The sequence below is a fragment of the Myripristis murdjan genome, chromosome 21 (genome assembly GCF_902150065.1).
Source record: "Myripristis murdjan chromosome 21, fMyrMur1.1, whole genome shotgun sequence".
Taxonomy (NCBI): Eukaryota; Metazoa; Chordata; class Actinopteri; order Holocentriformes; family Holocentridae; genus Myripristis; species Myripristis murdjan.
This window is the reverse complement of record NC_044000.1, coordinates 18,295,094-18,315,452: the sequence shown is the minus strand read 5'-3', so window position 1 is coordinate 18,315,452 and position 20,359 is coordinate 18,295,094. Positions and strand designations below refer to the sequence as shown.

Below are 20,359 nucleotides of genomic sequence, written 5' to 3'. Positions count from 1 at the left end.
CCCCGCTGTGCACCTCTGACCTCAGTAACTAGATTAAGAGGTTAGAGACACGGAAAGAGGCTCAGATAACAAAGTCCCTCCACACCTCCTTGCACGTAGCTCTCCCTCACACACACGTACGGGTCTATAAATACAGTGTGCCATCAGCAGTGCCATTTCACGGTGCCCTCCGCCTGAGCCCTGCCCCACATTCAGATCATGCTGCTCATACTCGAGGCACAAGTCGCAGATAAAACCAGTTGAAGGCCCTAAAAATAACACCGATTCAATAAAACACAAAGGCTATCGATCCGCGACGTACAAAACAACTTCTGCCTCTGAAAAAAAAAATAAAATTGACTGGTTCAGCCTGACACAAAGGAAAGCATATCATTATCGGCATTTCTCACCTCACAGTCCACTGAGTGTCTTGGACAGCCTGGGACACAAATACATTAACCTAACAAGCAGGGATACACAGAAACCACTTTGTCAATGCAGATACTGACAACGAGTGCAAAACTTTTTATGTACTGAGCTGATCCATTACTTTCACTGAAATAGTGTAGGTTTGAGGTCACTGGACAAAATAAATGATATGAAATCTTTCTTGTTCCCACCGTTTGAAATACACAGGCTTCTGTGAGCCAAAAACGGAGCAAATCAAGACAGTCTTTTATTTCTAACGGGTTATCGGATTTTGGTATCGGATACAGGGTGAAAAATCCAATGCAAACTTTTCATTTTAGCCCGGTATGGGCATCATTTTTTCAGCCCATAAGGGTATCCAGTTTTCACTCTGACCCAAAGATTAGCGGAGGGTCAGCGGTCAGCAACCTCAGGGATAGAGGCATGAAGCAATGATGGGAGTGGAATCCCCACCCATGACAGCTGTGTCTTCGGTTCTCTGAGAATGTTTGGGCAGCCCAATGTCCGAGAGACTCAGACTGTCAGAGAGAGAGAGCAAGAGAGCGAGCAAGTGAGAGAGAGAGAGAGAGAGGGAGAGAGAGGGAGAACAGATGCCAGTGACAGACGGATGTTTGAAACTTCACACATTGTGCAGACACACAGGGTGTGTTATTGAAACAGCTCAGGGCAAGAGGAGAATAGGGTGTGAGGAGGATGGAGGCATGTATATGTGTATGTGAGAGCGTGTGTGTGTGTGTGTGTGTGTGTGTGTGTGTGTGTGTGGTCAGAACAGGTGGGACCCTGTGTGACACTGGAGGGCAACACTTCCTCTGACGCCCACTCTTTTTCCTATACAACACATTTTGTTTTGTTTTTTCTGGGACTGATTCTGGTACTGATTTTTCACGTCTGACCAAGCAGTTTCTAATATGATTTTAGCTGAAATTATGCATTTTACCAGGACTTATAAATCACAGCATCTGTAACTAGTAAACAGCAACGTTGTATTGAAGACTGTTAACATGGCTAACATTACCAACATTACCGGTTTATGTGAAAATAAATGTTAGAAAATGTTAGAAAATAAATAAATGATAGTTTTTTCCTGTTCAAAATATATTATTATACGCTGCAACTTCTTGGCTTAAGCTCCTGCTCACCTTGGAAAGTGGATAGCACAAAATCAGGTTTCACTCTGGCAGCATGATCTAGGGCTTCTGCCCAGTTTATTGAGCTGTTTATAATCGTACAGACTATGAAATTCATAACACAATGTCAGAAAGCTGGCAATGTTTAAAGTAGTGATGAAAATAGTGGATGAATACAAAAAAAAAAAAAAAAAAAAATCAATCACTCTCCAAGTGCTCTGACCAAGGAAAGGAGCAAAAATTAAATGACCAAGTCTTTCACTGCGCTGCGCTCCTGGCAATTCTGAAATTAAAAAAGATCTCGCTATCTCTCTGAATTCATCTGGAAGGCTTTCTTTGAGTAACATTGCTTTGTTATAGCTCTGGTACATTTACAGTTGTGAGTGGGGACATGCTTGTTTAAAACCACTTGGCCATCAGTGATACCAATATGGAGGAGAGGGGCTGAAAATATATAACAATCTAAACCATTATTGAAAAATGTACAATTACACTACACAAAGTGTCCCTGACGAGACCAGAGAATAAGGGCTGCAGCGTTATAGTGAAATTAACCACTGTGTGTCTATGTGCTGATGGTGTGTGTGTGTGTGCTTGGACACTCACCGGTGAGGTTGGTGCGTGCGCTGTAGGAGCCCAGGTACTGGCCATCTGTGTTGGGTGTGTAACACTCAAACAGGCCCTGGTCCCTCGCCTGCACTTTGCTGATGTGCAGCATGGCCGAGTCGCGGCTCAGCCTCTCCACGTAGATCTCTTTATTATTCACCCTCTGGGCATACACAGCATAGGCATAGTTTGGCTGAGCCGTGCTCACAATGCGGATCTCCCTGTCGGGCGCTGACGCCAGGTACATGGACCATTCAAAGTCCTGCTCCAAGCCCTCCTTGTAGCCAGTCACATTACACCAGATGGTCACGTGGGAGCCCTCTGTCCGGACGAGCGGTCCGCTCTGCACCGTTACCACTCTCTGACCCATGGCAACACCAGCTAGGGAGAGCAAACAGATGGAGAAAAGGCAGGGGAGGAAAGAAAGGGAGAACATAGGTTACAAAACTGCAGTTTAAATATTTTTGGTTTGGTTGGGTTTATGCTCGACATGTCTCTCAGGAAACACAAAAACGTTGTGGCATATGCAGCGAAAGCATTCTTGTGAGACCTGGCTGTGGTATAGGTGCGCACACAGACATACACATTTTCTCGAAAACACAATTTTTGACCACTCAAAACATCATCACTGATTCATTTTAACAGCTGCCAGGCAACCACACTCACTGCCATCATACACACACACACACACAAACACACACACTCACAACACATACTCATTTTACTAACTCCTCACCGCAAGGACGTGACTCCAGCTGTAATACACTGAGCTGAGAGGCAGCCATCTGGGAATTAGGAGGGAGGTCAGTGGGAGTCTAGTAAAACACTCAGGCCAGCAGTGCGTGTCAGGGCGCATCAGTGTGTTAATGGGAGGGGTTACATGTCACACACCCGGCGTGTCAAGCTGTGTAACGTTCAGGTGCTTTTAAAGACCTGGAAGTCAGTTAATAAAGCCTGTGGGCAGCATCACTTGAGCACAGACACAGAGTATAAGTGCATACACACAAGTATGGAGGGAATGGTAAGTACTGCTTCGAGTAGCCTAATGCATGCACGCGCACACACACACACACACACACACACACACACGTCATGATTCTTGGCAAGATGTGCACAGACTGAATCTTTTCTCCATACTTTTCATATTATTCTGTTCACAGTTTATATATAGGCATACTGCATTTGTGACTTGTGCCTTAACCACTAGCACGTATGCACGCACACACACATACACATACACACACACAACACACACACAAAGCATTCACCATTCAGGGAAAACTACAAACATCCCTCTCATCGGTCTAGAGACAACGGTGCACTCACACATACCCCAAATCCAGACAGAGCGACAAATACGCTGTTTCCTGTCTGGATGAGCAACTGGGGATTGCAGCTGTGTTTGTGTGTGTGTGTCTGTGTGTGCGTGTGTGTGTGTGTTCATGTGAGTCTCTAAGAGGCTGTGTCTGTGGGCACAATGCTCGGCATTAATAATTCACCCGAACAGCTTTTTAACTTCAACATCCTCTCTTCTCTCTCTCATAGTAACTTTCGCTCACACTTCCACTGCACCCACTCCCCCACTCGCTACCACCCACCCTTCATTCACCATCATTAATGTGAGTGCATGCATGTGCGTGAGCTATGTTAGGTATGTATGTGTGTGTGTGTGTGAGCATGTCTATAAACGGTTTTACAGAAAAATGAACAAATCTTTGCAGAATGTGCTCACTGGGTCGGCAAAACGGAGGAAAATGCAAAGATGGACCACGTTTATTTTGGCTGGTGTGCATACATGTATGTACTGCATGCGTGTGTGTGTGTGTGTGTGTGTGTGTGTGTGTGTGTGTATGTGTGTGCTCGTGCAGATCTCCGTTGCGCGGAGCATCCGTCTTCCTCATCTTATTTCCTTCCTGTGCTCGCCTGCGCTTCAGGTCTTTTGTCTTTTCGCTTCCATTTTGAGGCACATTTCGCTCACGAGCTCATAAAACCGTTACAAATCTCTGGTTTCTTTTTTGGCTGTCTCACTCGGGCGGGATTTAAATTCAATAACAATGGCATCCTGAAGCGAAAATTGATCAGAGTGAATCGCTGTGTTCGAGCCCAACTTTTCGAAAAGGACCACCGCGGGATTGATCGGTGTATGAATTTTCCAAAGAAATATTAGTTTTGTATTTGGCGGAACAATCACAGAGCGGCGTATTAACTCCAACGCGCAGCTAGGGCTGGGCAATACGGACGAAAATCAAATATCACGTTATCACTGACTCAATACTTCAATAATGACGGTGTTATGATACTGTAGATTATGGATACACAGTCATCAGAGCAGTTTCATAAGTGCAGAATATTTACAGTAACGCAGCCTTTTAAACCAGGAAAAGACAACACTATATCACAATATCCAGAATCAATACAATATCTAGTCTCATATCTCAATATTGATATAACACTGATATATCACCCAGCCCTTCAAACAACATTAACAGCTCAACATTTGCTGACTGACATTCGCAAATTGAACTAAGTGATATTATGTGAGTCAGCAAGCACCAAACACTCCTGACTCAGAGACACAAATTCGAAGTTTGACCTCGGGAGCGGAGGAGTCTACAAAGCGGCGAGGGGATGCCTGAATCTGACTAAACAGGATGCAGCAGGCAGGTGAAGCCGCATGCATCCTGATTTAAGAACTTGCTCGGCTGTTTCCTCCTCGCTGTGATGTCAGCGTGCTAATCTGGCGCCACTCCGTCTGCCCACATCCAGCTCAGTTCAGCTCAGAGCCGTACCGCCGCATCACCACTTCTCATGTTACAGCTACTCATCCACAACTACTGGCAATATATTACTCATGCATCCTCAAAACCAGACTACTCATACTGTGCTGGTGCACTAAGAGTTTGTCTCCACTCCCCTCAGTCTCCTGTCATCCTCCCGTAGCTTGCTCTCTCCTTGCCTCTGATTGCTCTCACTAACTTCCTCCCCCATGTTTCTCACACCATCAATCCTTCCCTTCGTCCTGCCCCTCCACTCTCCCTCTCTCTCTCTCTCTCTCTCTCTCCCTGTCTGTCTGTATATTCCTGTCTCTTCTCTGTGCCTTGCGGTTCTCTGCTTCTTTTCAGGCAGGATTTAAGCGGCTCTGTGAGACTTCAAAGTCCCCTTTGCTCTGCGGGCTGTTTAGAGAGGCTGACAATGACATACCAAACCCTGCAGACCTTCAACTGATCGCTCGAGCCCTCCATCCCTCCTCGATAATCCCTCCACGCCCGCTACCTCCCCGAATTCTTCACCTCTGGCTGCACAGCCGTGATTGCCGCGTGCCCCTTTAACCATGTTTCCTCGACGAGGCCTCTGATTTTCTATTATTAACGCTCATCTCCGTCTCTCTGCATACATTACATCCCTTGCTATCCCTCTCTCTGCCTCCCGCCCTCACTCCCTCGCCTTCGCTCGCTTCCCTTTTTTTCCGCTCGCGTCTCTGATCTTTGCATGTCAGTTTGCTTCCTACTCGGTGTTGATTAGTCACAGGACACATATGTCCACTGTCAGATTAAGGTGAATGATCACAGACAAGCGCTCTAACTGACCTTGCTGTTTAACGGCTGGAGCGTACGGAGCAATGGGAGCAGATGATGACTGTAAACTCTTTTTCTCTCTCTCTCTCACACACACATACACACACATAAACACATACACACACATGCACACACACAAAAAAAGAGAAAGCTGTAAAGAGGATTATGCTAAGTGGAAGGGGGGTTAAACACTAATCCAATCATTTGTGGCCGGTGTCTTATCCACGCCGGGAAACGGCAACATGGCCACTAGCATGCATGCACGCAAACATCATCACGTTTCTAAACACTATGATTACACACCTAGAAAGGTGTGTAATAAGAGCCATAGTGGGTGTGGGTAATACTGTGGACTCTCACAGCGGTGCATATACGTGCTATTGTGCAGATTGCAATGGCCGGTTACCTCTTCTCACCTCAAATTCATGAAACCAAGGTACTACATGCCAATACTAGGACAGTAACCCACTGGAGCTATTTCTGTCTCTCGCTCTTACTCACGCCAACTCTCTATTACTCTCTCTGTCTCTCTCTCTCACACAGACGCACCATATGGTGTAGATGAAAAACCTCCCTCCCTCCCTCTTTCCCTCATGCATCACCCTCAAACTTACCCACCAAAACTTTTAGGGGAAGTTAAAGAGAGGGGGAGACCAAGGCAACTCCAGGCAGTGAGGCATGAATTAATTATGAACATGCTAGCAAGACGTTAAAAAAATAAATAACTGGACTAAGTCCGCGTCCCATCTCCCCAGGGGGGGGCCTTAGACTCATCCGACAGATCTAAAATCCTGTGAAGATTCACAGACAGCAAGGCAGCGATTGGGAGAGGAAAGGGATGGAAGGAGAGAGGAAAGAAGAGGAGGTAGGATGAGGAAAATAAAGAGAGAAAGACAGCTACCCCCGGGGTGCCGAAAGACGAGAAAAAACCGTAAGTGCGTATCTCGGGGTGAACTGAAGCACCATCGTCGCATGTGCAGCACATGTATGTGTGTTTGGCAGAGAGGGAGACAGAAACGAAGAGACGGAGAAAGATAGAGCAAACACAAGGCTCTTCTTTTTTTTTTTTTCTTCATCTTTAGACGTCTCAGCCCTGGTTAAACATTCTCCGAAATCAATCTGCGTCTTTGTCCCTCTAGGCCCCCAAAAGCTTTTGACCCCTTTAACATCATTACCAGAGAGAGCAAGAGCAAGGGAGCGAGATAGTGGAAGAGCAATTCCACAATGAGGGGAAAAACTGGAGGGAGAAAGATGAAAGCAGCAGAAAAGAGCAGAAGTTTTCAAGGAAGGGAAAAGTTGACATTGAGGGAGGAGATGGCCATGTTACGGTAAGAATCTGCTCTATTTCCTGAAAGCGCCGGGCAAAATAAACTCTTACATGCGGCTCATGATACTCACCCTTGCAAAAAAAAGATGTTGTTCTCTCACATCTAAAAGAAAATTCAGTATATTCACAGCACTTTGCTGACATTTTGTTGTTCATCCAAAAACCCTCTTCATTTGTTTGATTGAATTGTGAACCATCATCAACCCAAAAAAAAGCAAAGTCCGGTCCCTGAATAGATTGAATTTTGTGTTGCATATCTTCCTAGCTGCATGACTGAGATGAATCTACACAGACACGTTTCCCTTTCTTCCATAGTCTGACATCTCCTTTATCTAAATTTGGATGGAATAGATTTCTTTCCATCTAATTTACATAGCAAGTGATTCAGTGCCAGAGTTGACGGAGGTGTGATGGAGTTGCCTAGTATTTGAGAAATGTTTTCACAGCTAGAAGCTCACAGGTACAATGTGTCCAATGGCAGCAAGGTGACGAGAGCAAGAAACAATAGACCAAACAGAATCCTCTCTCTTATTTCTCCAGTTCCAGCACCGCTGATCGATGGGCAGCCTCAAATATTACAATTCAGATCTTATCCCCTCTCTTCTCTCCAATTATGACTCCCCACCCTGTCCTTGGGTGATAATCATCGCCTGCATGTACAAATCAGTTTAGCAGGCCTGTCATTAATAACCTCTGGCCCTTCTGCCAGCTTTAAGACCGTCATCAAGTCCCAGATCCACAGCTGGCTTTACTGCTTTTATAAAGAGAGGGCAGATGGAAGAGACCAATGTATCTGAAGGCATTTTCAGCCCTGACAAGAAAGACAAAGATTTTCCACTTGAGCTACATCATTCCATCTGTCGGAGGTTGGTCAGCTGGAGAAAAAGTGTGACATTGAGTGTGTGTGTGTGTGTCAGAAAGGGAGAAAGACAGCATTAAAGGACACAGTGTCAAACTGCCATTAAAGACAATTTAGACAGGCAAGAGGACCACCAGTCACCACCAGCTCCCCTTTACACAAATACAGCTGTGATCAGAGGGGGAGAACTTATGGAGAACGACAGGATGAAAGGATATACTGTGCGTCACTTTCTTGACTTTGCAGTGGTTGCAAAAGGATAGTGGATGAGGCCGGCAGTAGGGATGCAAGACATAAGTTGCAAGTTGAAACAGTCACATGGAGGGGAAAAGGTCACCGCCGGTCAATGGAGGTTTTGAAATGTTGAGGAGAGCTCCCCTCGCATCTCCATGTCTGGGCAACCAGAGAACATAGCCTCGGGCAGAGAGGGTATCAAATGCACAAACACAGACACATACGCACTTATACCCAGGTGCTGTGCATTCACCTGAACTCTGAGGTGTTTTCTCTCTCAAGCTGTAATACATAAAGGTCACAAGTGCATTTCGTGAGTAATTCCACTTTTTCTTGTTTTTTTTGCAGCTGAGGCCACGTCCCCAGCAAGCTGGGTAAATTTGAAAATACATGTTTTTTTTTTGGGAGTCTGTTTTGGCCATTTTATCCACACTAAGGTGACATTTTCCACTTGCAAAAACAGGGCTTTTCGAAAATGCTCTGCAAAGTGTTTACATTTGCAGTGCATTTGCAACGCTGCTCTGGCAACAAGAAAAACAGAGCCTTTTGGAAAACACTGGTGTATGACTATCAAGTGTTGTCTGCTGCAGTCTGGTATCAAGCATGTGCAGGGTGTGTGCAGGCCATACACTCAACACCTGTGCATGCTCGATTGGGGGCTTTAAGGGCATTTCAGTGTGGATGGCAGGAAATTGGTCTGAAAATGCTAGTGTAGTATAGTGTGGCTGGAACAACAAACAAAAGGGTGTTTCCAAACGGCCTAAGACTCCAGTTTTGTTATTTTGTATCATAGCTGGGTCGTATTGGCCCTGCTCTCACTATGCTAACTCACCCTAATTTATGGGCCTCTTGGGCAGCCATATGCATGACCCCACCTGTATGACTGCCTATAACAGCTGCTGACACCAGGATGGAAGCGGGGGGTGGGTGTGAGTGTGTGTGTGTGTGTGTGTGTGTGCATCCAAAACTATATTTGATGGCCACCCCCTTACCAACCCTATGATGAATGAATAATTCAGAGATGGTTTGAGAGTTAGAAACTGGGGATGGGTAGGCATGTCCCTCTTGCCCCTCTCTTGCCTCTGTCCATATAAGACCATGGTAAAAAAAAATGTAGTGTTTGTGACAAACCCAACAGACCATCATGAGCCCAGTCATGCCAGACAAGGTCATTCATACACACCTACACAGATAATTAATCATATGCTGATCGATTAACAGTAAACAGCTACACATATTATACAGAATCAAGGATATGTGAATTAGCAGGATACGGCTGCTAGTAATGGAGACGCTGAGCTGCATCTTTCTAGAGATTTGACCATTGACCTTGTCCTCCTCATGTTGGAAGGCCCCTATACACTTAGCTGTCCGTGTTGCACTCACATTACCAAATACACAACCTGAGACTTTGGCAAGGAAGCGCTTTCAAATCTGTTGTAGCATTGTACTTCCCTAAGCTTCTACTAAACAACATCTGAGTTTTCAGTCATGTGAGAAAATACACCGAGCAAAGACAAGGCTATATAATTGAATCTAATTAATTATATATTTGCATGCAAGAATACATGCCAATTTGTTGTAAATCGCGTATATAGTGCTATGGTTGCTAGGTATGCAATGGCCCCAAAAGAATGAGAAAACATTTGCATCGTAACAGATGGTTACAGTTAGTTTGTGATTGTGATGAAAACAATGAGAAGCAAGACTACCGGGAAGCCACATGGAAATATTTATCTCAGTAGTTAAAGCTGCAATCTTGCTTTAATTAGAGAATATGGCCATGTTTCCAACAACTGTTATTGTTAAAACTGTGTGGGAGACAGGAAGGTCAGGGGAGGGGACAGATGCGAGTCTGCAATCGAGTCAATGCACACACACACGCAAACACACCCTTCCCGTATATTAAGTGCCTCTATCTTCCGCTCCCCACACCCATTAACTCTATATGGACACCTGCTACCCATTTCACTGACCCTATCTCCCCATCCCCCAGGCCCAAAGACTACCAACCCCCCGCCCCACCCCCTCCATAAGAACCACAATTGAATGAGAAAGCCCTGCCGTCTCCATTCTGCCGTTCTCCAAACTTTCACAATCTCACAGAGTCAGATAAGGCCTAGAAACGGCTTAACTCATAATATCCTGTTATGAGTAACTGTTGGTGCAGCCAACTGAACTTGTGCATTAATTGTTGTAAAAGAATCCAAGGCTATAAAAACAGCCTGCTATCTTCGTTCATTATCCATCTTTGCTTGTTCGCAATTAAGCGTGACAGCTGTATCTACTTTGCGTACAGCGGTTTGTATCTGTATGACTGGCAGCTTGCTTTCTATCAGTTCCCACGTTCGAGCATTAAGCCACAGATTGGAAAGGAAACTAATTAACTATTAATTAGTCTACTTCAAACAGACTTTTCTGCCATTGTCAGTCATTTGGCTTTCAGGCAGTAAAAGACACATGCACTTGTAAACACACAAATATATGTGCATCCAATCAGACACGCACATATATATATATGTGTGTATATATACATATATATGTGTGTGTGTGTGTCTGTGTGTGTGTATACACATACATACATACACACATACATACACACAGATATACACACACACACACACACATAAACATATATATATATATATATATATATATATATAAACACACATATCTTTCCTGTTTCAAGTATTTAGTATATAAGAAGCACATTAACAGAGTGAGAGACTGCGACACAGTGGTAAACTGAGTGGGATGCCTTTCAGTATTACATAAGGATGAGTATTTTTTGTAGGTGAAAAATGTGAGTGCGCATGTAGTCATGTACGTGTCTGTGAACGTGCATGCGCCACTGAATATGGATCAGTGGTATGCAGGTGGGGAGCCATCGCCATAGTTACACCGCTTGGTGTGTATCCCACTGGCGTGGGATCAGCTTGGGTGCAGGATCAAGCGGGGAGCAGGGGAGTGTGGGTACGTACGCAGAAGGACAGCAGCTTGGCAGCACTGTGGGTGTTTGTGTGTGCGGAGGAGTGAAGTGGAATCCTCTGGCTGGACGGTCATCATCGCTCGCAGAGCAGAGCGGTGGGGGAGGGGGAGGGGAGGGAGGAGAAAGAAAACACAAGTGGGGAGGAGGCAGGGGGAGGGGGTTGAGATGGTTTTAAATGTGGACAAGGAAGGTGCTCGTAAAAAGGTAGATGTGGCTGTTAAACACAGATTCTCACTCTGCGACCATTAGGGAGATGAAAATATCTGGTTTGGATCATACTTGGGGGCAGTTTCTAATTAGTGTTCTTTGAAGAGGAGGTGGGCTGGGCTGGGCAAAGGGTTTTTAGAGTGGAGTGGGGGAGGGAGGTCAGGGGCTGTTCACAGGAGGAGGTGGAGGCAGTTGGAGTACTGTTTGTGTGATGGTGACAAGAGGAAGAGGAGATCCATGCACCTCAGCCCAACACAACACTCCCACAGTATGTACAAACCGAATGGCTAAAGATGTGTTGGTTCTTATCACAAAAGAGAAGATAGGATCTAAGGTGTGAAAAAAAAAAAAAAAAAAAAGACGAGCAGCTAGGCGAGGCCGTGCATGATCCCGGTTGGGGGTTGTGATGTCACGGGGGAGTCCTGGCAGTTAACGAGAGGTGCTGCTGTGGAGTCAAAAATCAGACACAAAGCAGTCGCTGCCTCAGCTCCAGCTCTGGCTTCAGCCAGCCTCCTGATTCACACTGGCAGGCAGGAAGTCTCCCTCAAAAAACTTGCTTTCATTTCACAGAGTCACTTATCTCCCCGTGTGAGCCGGGGAGAGTCGACTGCTGCTTGGATCTGGGTCACGGGGGAGGATCATTATCAAAAAGCAGACATAACAACGAGAGAATGACAGCTAGCTATGATTAGCCAGAACTAACTAACTTTCTATTTTTCTTTATTGCTCTGCTAGAGGAGAACAACTTGTTAAGACACTGGGTGTGAGAGAAATACACAGCTCAGTCTCAAACGTTTCCAGACAAGTCCCTCCTCATCTCTTGCAGAATGCATTGGAGGAAAAGTTGTTCTGTTCCTCTGCATAAACTTTGGGCCTCAAAGAGGATGCAAAGAGATGAGGGAACATCAGAGATCTTTCCCTGAGAGTGGAGGACAGCGGGACTGAAGTTAAGCTGCAGTGGTAGTCTGGTGCGAGCTTTTGTAACTGCCTGTGAAGTCTCTATTACAGGGCAATTACTAGGCCTGTGGGTAGAGGGGACACTTGCGGCCAGTATTTTGACTAATCTCTAGGTGGGCCCCCACCTGAGGCAACAGACTCTACACACATTCGGACATGTCCTGCATGTCCAGACACTTGCCCTCATTCAGTTCTATTGATCCATGACTAATTAGACGTCTCAGCCCTTAGCAAAGAGCAGAACAATGACCTATGGGCGCCCTGTGTTTTGAATAGTTTGAATATTCATAACAGCTTCTATGAATATATACTGGAAATTATCACACAGTTGGTGCATAATGGCAAAACTGACATAACTGCATCTGCTTTTCTATTGTTCTTTTTTTTTTGTCAGTTGAGTCAATGATGTTGTGATTGGGACAAACAATAGTACAAAAGGCATCTTGTTTTGGGTGCGCACAACGACGTTGGGCCTGTTGCTTATCATGCAAACAAGCATGCATGCAACTGCAGAGTAGAACAGGCGCAGAAAATAACAAGGGCAGCAAACACCATCACAGACAGTTTCATAAGCCCATATTTCCTCTTAGACAAAGAAATAGGTCCTCTGATGCTAGTGCCAACAAAAATAATAAATAAAAAAAATAATGAGAAACAAAACCAAAATGATCATGAATAATGAGTGACAAATCCTGTGGCAATCACATGCACACCAACAGAGTAAACTTTTCTGTGGAATGTGTACAGATATAGAGCAGCTAGACGATGAGTTAGTGCGTTTTACTTCACTGTCTAGACAGCACTCTCTCTTACGTAAACAGAGGGATATAAACACATGGACAGCACATAGACACATGTCATCTTCTAGCTAAACAGCTGAGGGATTTTTTTTTTTTTATGAAGCAGAAAATATGTCTGACCACAGATAACTCTGCTCCTCCTCCCGCTACATCTGTGGAGCATTTGATAACGGCTGACTCAAGATTCACAAGAAGAAAAAGTGTGCCTTGACCACACACTGGGCTGGGATGCAGGGGGGCTGGCGGCATGGCAGAAGGGGGTGCAGCAGCCAGCTGTCATTTTTACTTGGGACAGAAGTGAGGCTGGAGTGGGGATGAGAGAAGGGAACTGCAAACATTGAATACCGACAAAGTCTTAAATGTCACTGCATTGACCTCGATATTCCCCTGACCATCACTTGAACAGTCAATGGAAATAACTGTACCGAGAGTGAATCTGACTTCTCTTATTCCTCTTCAACTTCACTGCCCTTAACCAGCCTTGTGCTCACATAGCAAACAGAAAGATGTACATTTAATGAGTGTAGTAGGTGTTTGCGCCCACGTAAGTGTAAGATCCTATCCATTTCATATTTCTTTTAAAAAAACATCTTCAAATCAAAAGATGCACAGCAAAATCAGGATGTTATAACTATATGGAGAAGTACTTGTGGCAAAATGTGCAGTAGGGATGGTGGGGCCAAAAAATCAAGTCCACTACAAATCACTTTTTGTGTGTGTGATAATGTTTGAATCCCCATGCCGACCATGAATTGATATTTTGTCTGTGCTTATCCTCTTCAACCCCGCTGGTCCCACCAGTGGCTTTGTCATTACAACTGCACGCTGCACGGCTGAGCTTTGTTCAAAACCACAGAAATTTATTTGAAATTCTAGTGGAGATCCCAAGGTTTCCAAATATGCCAAACATGTCCTGCTGAATTCCAGGGAAATGTGTGTCCACTGGCGCTGCCACGAAACTGAGGCATGTTGGGTTTGAATATTTCACTCAGCATAAGCATGATGTAGTTCCAGTAAAGCGTTGCAAACAGCAGATACAGAATATATGTGTGTGACACTGACGTAAAATATGGAAGCTTTGAAGTTTTGGGGGAAATTTAAGGGGAAAAAAATCAGAGTTCAAGAGGTTAAGGAAAAATTTTCTCTTATTCGATGTGTGGAAAACATAGCTGCCTGGAATCCTACAGATGGTGTGACCTACTCAGAGTATGACTCAGCTGTTTTCCATTGTCAGCTTTTTTTTTTTTTTTTTTTTAAAGTGATGCAAAACCAAAAGAAATGTTCACACTGAATAGCAACATAACAACAATACTTACAGAATTACATGCTGAAATGTGTGTGTACTTGCATTTATTTATTTAATTTTATCCTTTCCGTGTCTTGACATTTCTTTTTGTCATGTATGGCACAGAGAGGACAATGAGATAAGAATTTCATTGTGCGGTGCAGCCTTCCTTCCCTGTGCTAGTAGTGTGAATTGTATCATTATCAGGAGGTCCCTGCTGATTCCCTAATCACTAATGTGCATCCTTCCAGAAATTAATGTTGAGATTTCCCCTCAACAATGTCAGGCTGCTCTGAGACCAGTTGAGGAACGAAGCCCATGGAAGCTCATCTGACACTGGGCGACTGCAGGCTGCCCTCCTGTCAGCAGAGTAAATGGAAACCACTCAGGCATTTCGCTGTTTAACCAGCCAGCCTCACTCTCAACGTTACATTACACTTTCAATTTAGTTATATAAACTTGGATGTCTTGGGCATTTTACGTTGGCTCTCACTCTCTCACTCTCTCTCTCACACACACACACACTCTCATAGAAACAGACGCACACTCCCCTCACATATTACACCTCAAGTGTGAGGGCTTCCTCACTCACTCTGTGGAGGGATGGCAAGGTCTGTTTGTACAGGTAATAAACATTCATTCCTCTAGGCAAGTCTTTTTATATGCATTTATATCATACCCTGGTGCCACACACTCACGCCTGAATGCCAACTCAGCAGCACAGATGCACCCAATACAGCCTCTGCTTGCTATAAATTGTGTGAGTGATACCTCAGGGTATAATGACGGATACAGTCTCTATTCCAACACCACTGTCACCCACCGTTAATTTATTCTCCTTCACAGACAAACGCAAGGAGTGCAAACACTCGCACTGGCTTGACACATATAGCTAGCACACTCACAGACAGCTTGCCACACGCACACTGACACATACAAACATTCGCACACACATTATCAATAGCACACAAAGCACACCGTGCTTGCCACAGATGCTTGTGCCTGCACGCGCTGAATGACACCAAATCTCCTTATTCCCAAGATGAGAAATGTGCCCTCTTCCCCAGCTCAGATGCACAGCTGCTTCCCAGTTACCTCTAAAATTCTTGTTTTTTAATGATAATGAAACCCGTAGGCTATTACATATGTATTGTGATTACATGTAGCACTGTCTTGGATGGCCTTGACAGTGGATTGAACGTCTGAATAATACACCTGTTCTGACATTATCCTTGGGGAGAGAATCTTTTACCGCCTCATTCGATCAATAGTGAAAGTGTGCTCTGATGCGTTGAGAGGGGAAGTGAAGGAAGGAGCAGACTGGTAATCCTCTTGGCCAAGTGGGGGCCTCCAACGGGCAGCTTCCACTCCCACCCTCCGCCCCCCCCTTCCCTTGTCCCCCGGCAGCACTGACAGGCCTCCCATCCAGGAACAGAAAAGCCATCTGGTGTTTGTTTGGGACAGTTCACAGGCAGGATGTATGTGTGTGAGCAATTGTGCCTGTGTTCACGTTTGTATGTGTCAGTGTGTTATCAGCGAGCAGGCATGTTGCACTAACATTTGCCTGTGAAAACTAATAAATTACAGGTAGGTGACGATGTGTTACAACAGAATGGTCATTATACCCCGACGGACCACTTACATACAGTTACAAACAGCAAATCTTGGATCGGGTACTTTCAAGTTCACAGGTGTGTTAATGTGTGTGTGTGTGTGTGTGTGTGTGTGTGTGTGTGTGTGTGATATCCAGGTTTATCTATCTCATGTGTGTAGGAGTGTGTATGTGTTAATTACGGACAGTAACTGGTTGCCATGTAAGCTCTTCCCTTAAACACAGGAGCTCAATCTGCATAGGGTTAATCTGAGACTAGAGTCCAAATATCACATTAACCTAGTTCAACACACACACGCACGCACGCACGCACGCACACGCACACACAGCTGTTCAAAAGCATCTGTTATTGTTGTAGTGACTGTCAATACCCTACTTCCCCCCTGACTCATGACTGCTGGTGGCACAAACCTGCTCTCACACGCTAACCCGCTCTTGATTTTGCAATGCAGGTGTCTCATACAGGTGTGACATGACGAAGACGTGACCGAGCCTCTGCACAGGCTACAGATGCTGATTTTCCACCTAATTAATTCAGCAGACTCTGGGAAAAACGCTACACACGGTAGGAGCAAGGCAGGCTACAGTATATTCCTCTCAGGAGGAAGGCGTGACTTACCAAGCAGCGCACAGGCAATAAGGAGCGCACTGGTTCCCATTGTGTGTTGCCCCGCAGATTCACTTCCAATAATCCCTTAGATTAGATGGGAGCGATGTCTTCTCGGTTTTTGTCAATGTGGGTTTTTTTTTTTTTTTCTGGGGAGCCGCAGGTCTTGATGTCGGGAAGGAAGTCTACAGATCCCGGGAGACAAAGCTGCCGGGCTGTCTTGAGAGTCAAACCCAAACGGGGGAGTCCAGTGGTCCGCCAGCGGGACTCACCTCTCCCGTGTCCTGCTGGGCAAAAAAATCGTATGTGTCGCTTCCCCCCTTTTTTAAAAAAAATCACCTATCTGCTATTATCACTGCCGACGTGCGCCCGTACTAGACGCTTGTGCAACCCAACCCACTCCCCCTTCTGTACGCATCTGAGAATGCGGAGGCTATTCAACTCGCTGCCTCCTCGCTGGTAGAGGCAAAGTCCGCCGGTGACTTGCGCGTATCTTGGATACGTGATCGCAGACGGAGCAGATAAATGCGCAGCTGACTGTGCGGGGGGCAATAGAAAAGTCCCGGGTTTGTGGAGGCAGAATGAAATAAGTCCGCTGTCTTTCACCCCTCCCAGCTGTCCTTCCTCTGGATGGGAGAGCGGAGCGCAGTGCAAGCAGACGCTGGTTTTCTCCACGGCAGGTCCCGGAGCCTATTATCAATCTCCCACTATCGCTGTGCAAGAAATGGGCGGGCGCTCTAGATGAGCCAGACAAGCCTTTGTATGTGAAATAGGCAAGATAAATCAAATTAATCAAGGAATCGGTCCCGGCCGAGGAAAATATTCGGGATCTCTCTGATAATTTGCGCCACCTGGACTGTCAGCTACCTGACGCTTTGTGTGTCAATTCCCAGGGCTCATCATCGCACTACAAAGCGATGTGGTCCAGCAAAACCCAGTCTATGGGTCTGCACATGACTTCCAAAAACACTACAGCCTCGTTTCTAATTTCTCAGGCACTTACAGCGGTCTAATCCCTCAGCACTAAGAAGCAGTTCAAAGTCATAGCAGCCGAACGCTGCTCTCCCAAGGTTATTTCCTTATTTCCTGCTTGGGTAGGTCAGCAGCAGGAGAAGTACTTTTGTTTGCCAGCAGTTTGAAAACTCAGCGTGCTCCCTGTCCCCACCCCTCGGCGTAACCACGCCCAGTGTGGAGCACCGTCCACTATGAGGCTGGCAGTGGCTACATTTGCATTTCAGACTTTAATTTCTAGGCCAGGCCATTCTCATTGTTTGACTAGGCTGGGGATCAGGGATGTAGCGGGGAGCGAAAACGCTGAAACTGCCCCTCCTATCCAGCTCTTTATTTGCAGAATAAAGCTTAGGCTGTGCACCTTTTTAAGCTGACGAGGATCTTTATGACACAAAAGTCATGGTATATACTGTGCAGTAAGTAGAAGCAAGAGGATGATAGGGTCTTGCAAGGAAAAAACAAACATGAATTAATGCACTTTCGGAACCATTATTCATTTTTGTTTGTGTGTGCTGGTGGCTATTTGCCTTGTGATTATCACCAGCTAGAGGTCACCTTTGTATTCAGTGCAGCATCACTGACTGTAATAGCAAATGCCCAGTAGGCCTGTGTGTGACTGGCAGAAATTATAAATTTAATACCAGCCCCTCCAACCCCCCTCCACCCCTCTATTCTCCACCCAATCAAACACAGGCACACACTTGCACATAGACACACAATCACCTCCTTTGGCAATCAACATAATGAAGTGCTGCTGTGCTTGGGATCTGCTGGAAATATCAGAACAAACTTTTCTGGGCACCTTACAGTTATGGGTTACTTCATCAAGGCTCCAGTGACTGCTACATGCACATTTTCTCACTTTGATGCAGATAATAAATAGTTAACATGAGCTTTAAAATGACAGAAGCACACATATATTGATTTGCCAGCCTGAGCTGCATTAGTCTGAGGTGATAACAACAGACAAGGAGGACAAGGGTTTGCAAGGACATTGAGTGCTGTAGTCAGGAAACAGAAAATAGCATAAAGACATAGTGCTGCTTTGGTGTGAAGCTGTAACAGAGAAGTGCTTTTTGGAGAGGACAGGAAAATAGATTCCAAAAAACTTTGTGAAATGCAAAGAGCTCTCTTGTGTAATACATAAATAATAATACATAAATAAATGAGCATGCCCTTTGCGTGTGCATACAAAAAGTAATTGCAATGGATCTAGCTCGTATTCACTTTATCAGCTGGGAATTACAAGTTCCAAACACTGCCTGAATGCAACATGAACACCATTTCTTTGGAAGCAGTAAAAGGAAAAAAAAAAAAAAAAAGCATATTTCCCCCATGCTCTGCTCATGGATTTCAGCTGAGATAAAACTCCATGGACGCCCTGTTGGAGTGGGCCTGTGGCCTGAGGCGCCCAGTGAAATGTTTACAGTATACAGTATGTTAATAAACCATGACCTCACAGCTGAATTACGGTCTGCCAAACAGTTCCGTGAAAAAAATTAAATTTGTCCCTCTGTCTAAAACTATGTCATGGTAACAGAAAACAGAGACAGCAGCTTTGAGTGTGTATAGAGATGAAAACAAAGGCTTTAGGGGACATTGCGGCCAAAACAGAATAATCCAGTATAGGATTAGCCACTGATATCAACCATGTGAGCTACTGGTTTAGCTCCCTCAAAGGTCTGCCAAGTAAGATGTCCAAACACTACTGAATTTATGTACCGTCTAACAGAACCTGCTAGGTAGGCCACGTGCAATACACCTGGACTACATACTGTGTGCTATGCCTAAATTTAGCTTGGTTCTCCAAAGAGTTTTTATTGCATGGCAGAGTGAGGTCACAGTTTGCACGGGCAGGCAGCTCACAGTTGTCTTACATCTGGATGCATTGTGGAAACTACCCCAGATAATACTTAGACACTGCATGTTAGTATTGGAGATGAGATCACCTTTGGCCCTTCAATCTGCTTTGGCAGGCAACAAGCCACAAGTGTAGAGGGTAAGTGTGAGATCATGATGCATCTCCATGGAAACAGAGGCACCATGCCACATGCACTTCAGATCAGGATGTTACCTGGATCCTGTCTTAATTACTGGATGCTGCAGAAAAAGCTTACAGGTCCACAAATTTCTTTGTCTTAACGTTTTAATATATTAATATCAGCTGAGTTGGGGGTTAACAGACAAACAGGCAAGCAGAGAAAAAAAACAGCACCTCTATCTCTTTGGAGGAAGGAATTTGTTCTGTTATTTCATCTTTCACATGTTTTCATAGCACATCCTCAAAGTATATAAATGATTTATTGGATTCCTTTTGGTGTGTTTCTCTTGAGCCTCACATGAGCGTATCAGCATTACGCTGAGGAATCGGTAAAAGCAGTTCACACACAGATACACCACACACACACACACACACACACACACACACAAACACATACAGATGCAAATGTCATCTCCAATCATCTTGATGAAAGTTCCTTGCTGAGATTCAGCCACCCACCCATTTGCGCACACACACACACACACACACACACACACACACACACACACACACACACATACACACAAACACAGACACACACTTTTTTGTGTGTACGTACATACAATCACATCCATAGGCTACACACAAACTCAGATGGAAGTGGCGCATGCATCCACTTTGTTGGCAAAATCCTAACAGGCTAACTGAGATACACAGAGGATATTATCAGCTCTGTTAACACTGTTCTGACTGATAAAACCAAAAAGTTCCCAG

At 45.1% G+C, this 20,359-nt stretch overlaps 1 protein-coding gene across 1 annotated transcript in view; it reads right to left on the bottom strand.

Moving 5' to 3' along the window:
* Positions 1 to 17,707, bottom strand: part of igsf3 (immunoglobulin superfamily, member 3) — a 70,906-nt gene extending 53,199 nt beyond the window's left edge. Inside the window, exons 1-2 of the mRNA XM_030080579.1 lie at positions 16,606 to 17,707; positions 2,142 to 2,522 (exon numbers count right to left, since the gene is read on the bottom strand). Of these exons, the coding sequence (XP_029936439.1) occupies positions 2,142 to 2,522; positions 16,606 to 16,645 (421 nt within the window). The 5' untranslated portion in view covers positions 16,646 to 17,707. The remainder of the gene's footprint in view (positions 1 to 2,141; positions 2,523 to 16,605) is intronic.
* Positions 17,708 to 20,359: the final 2,652 nt, after the last annotated feature.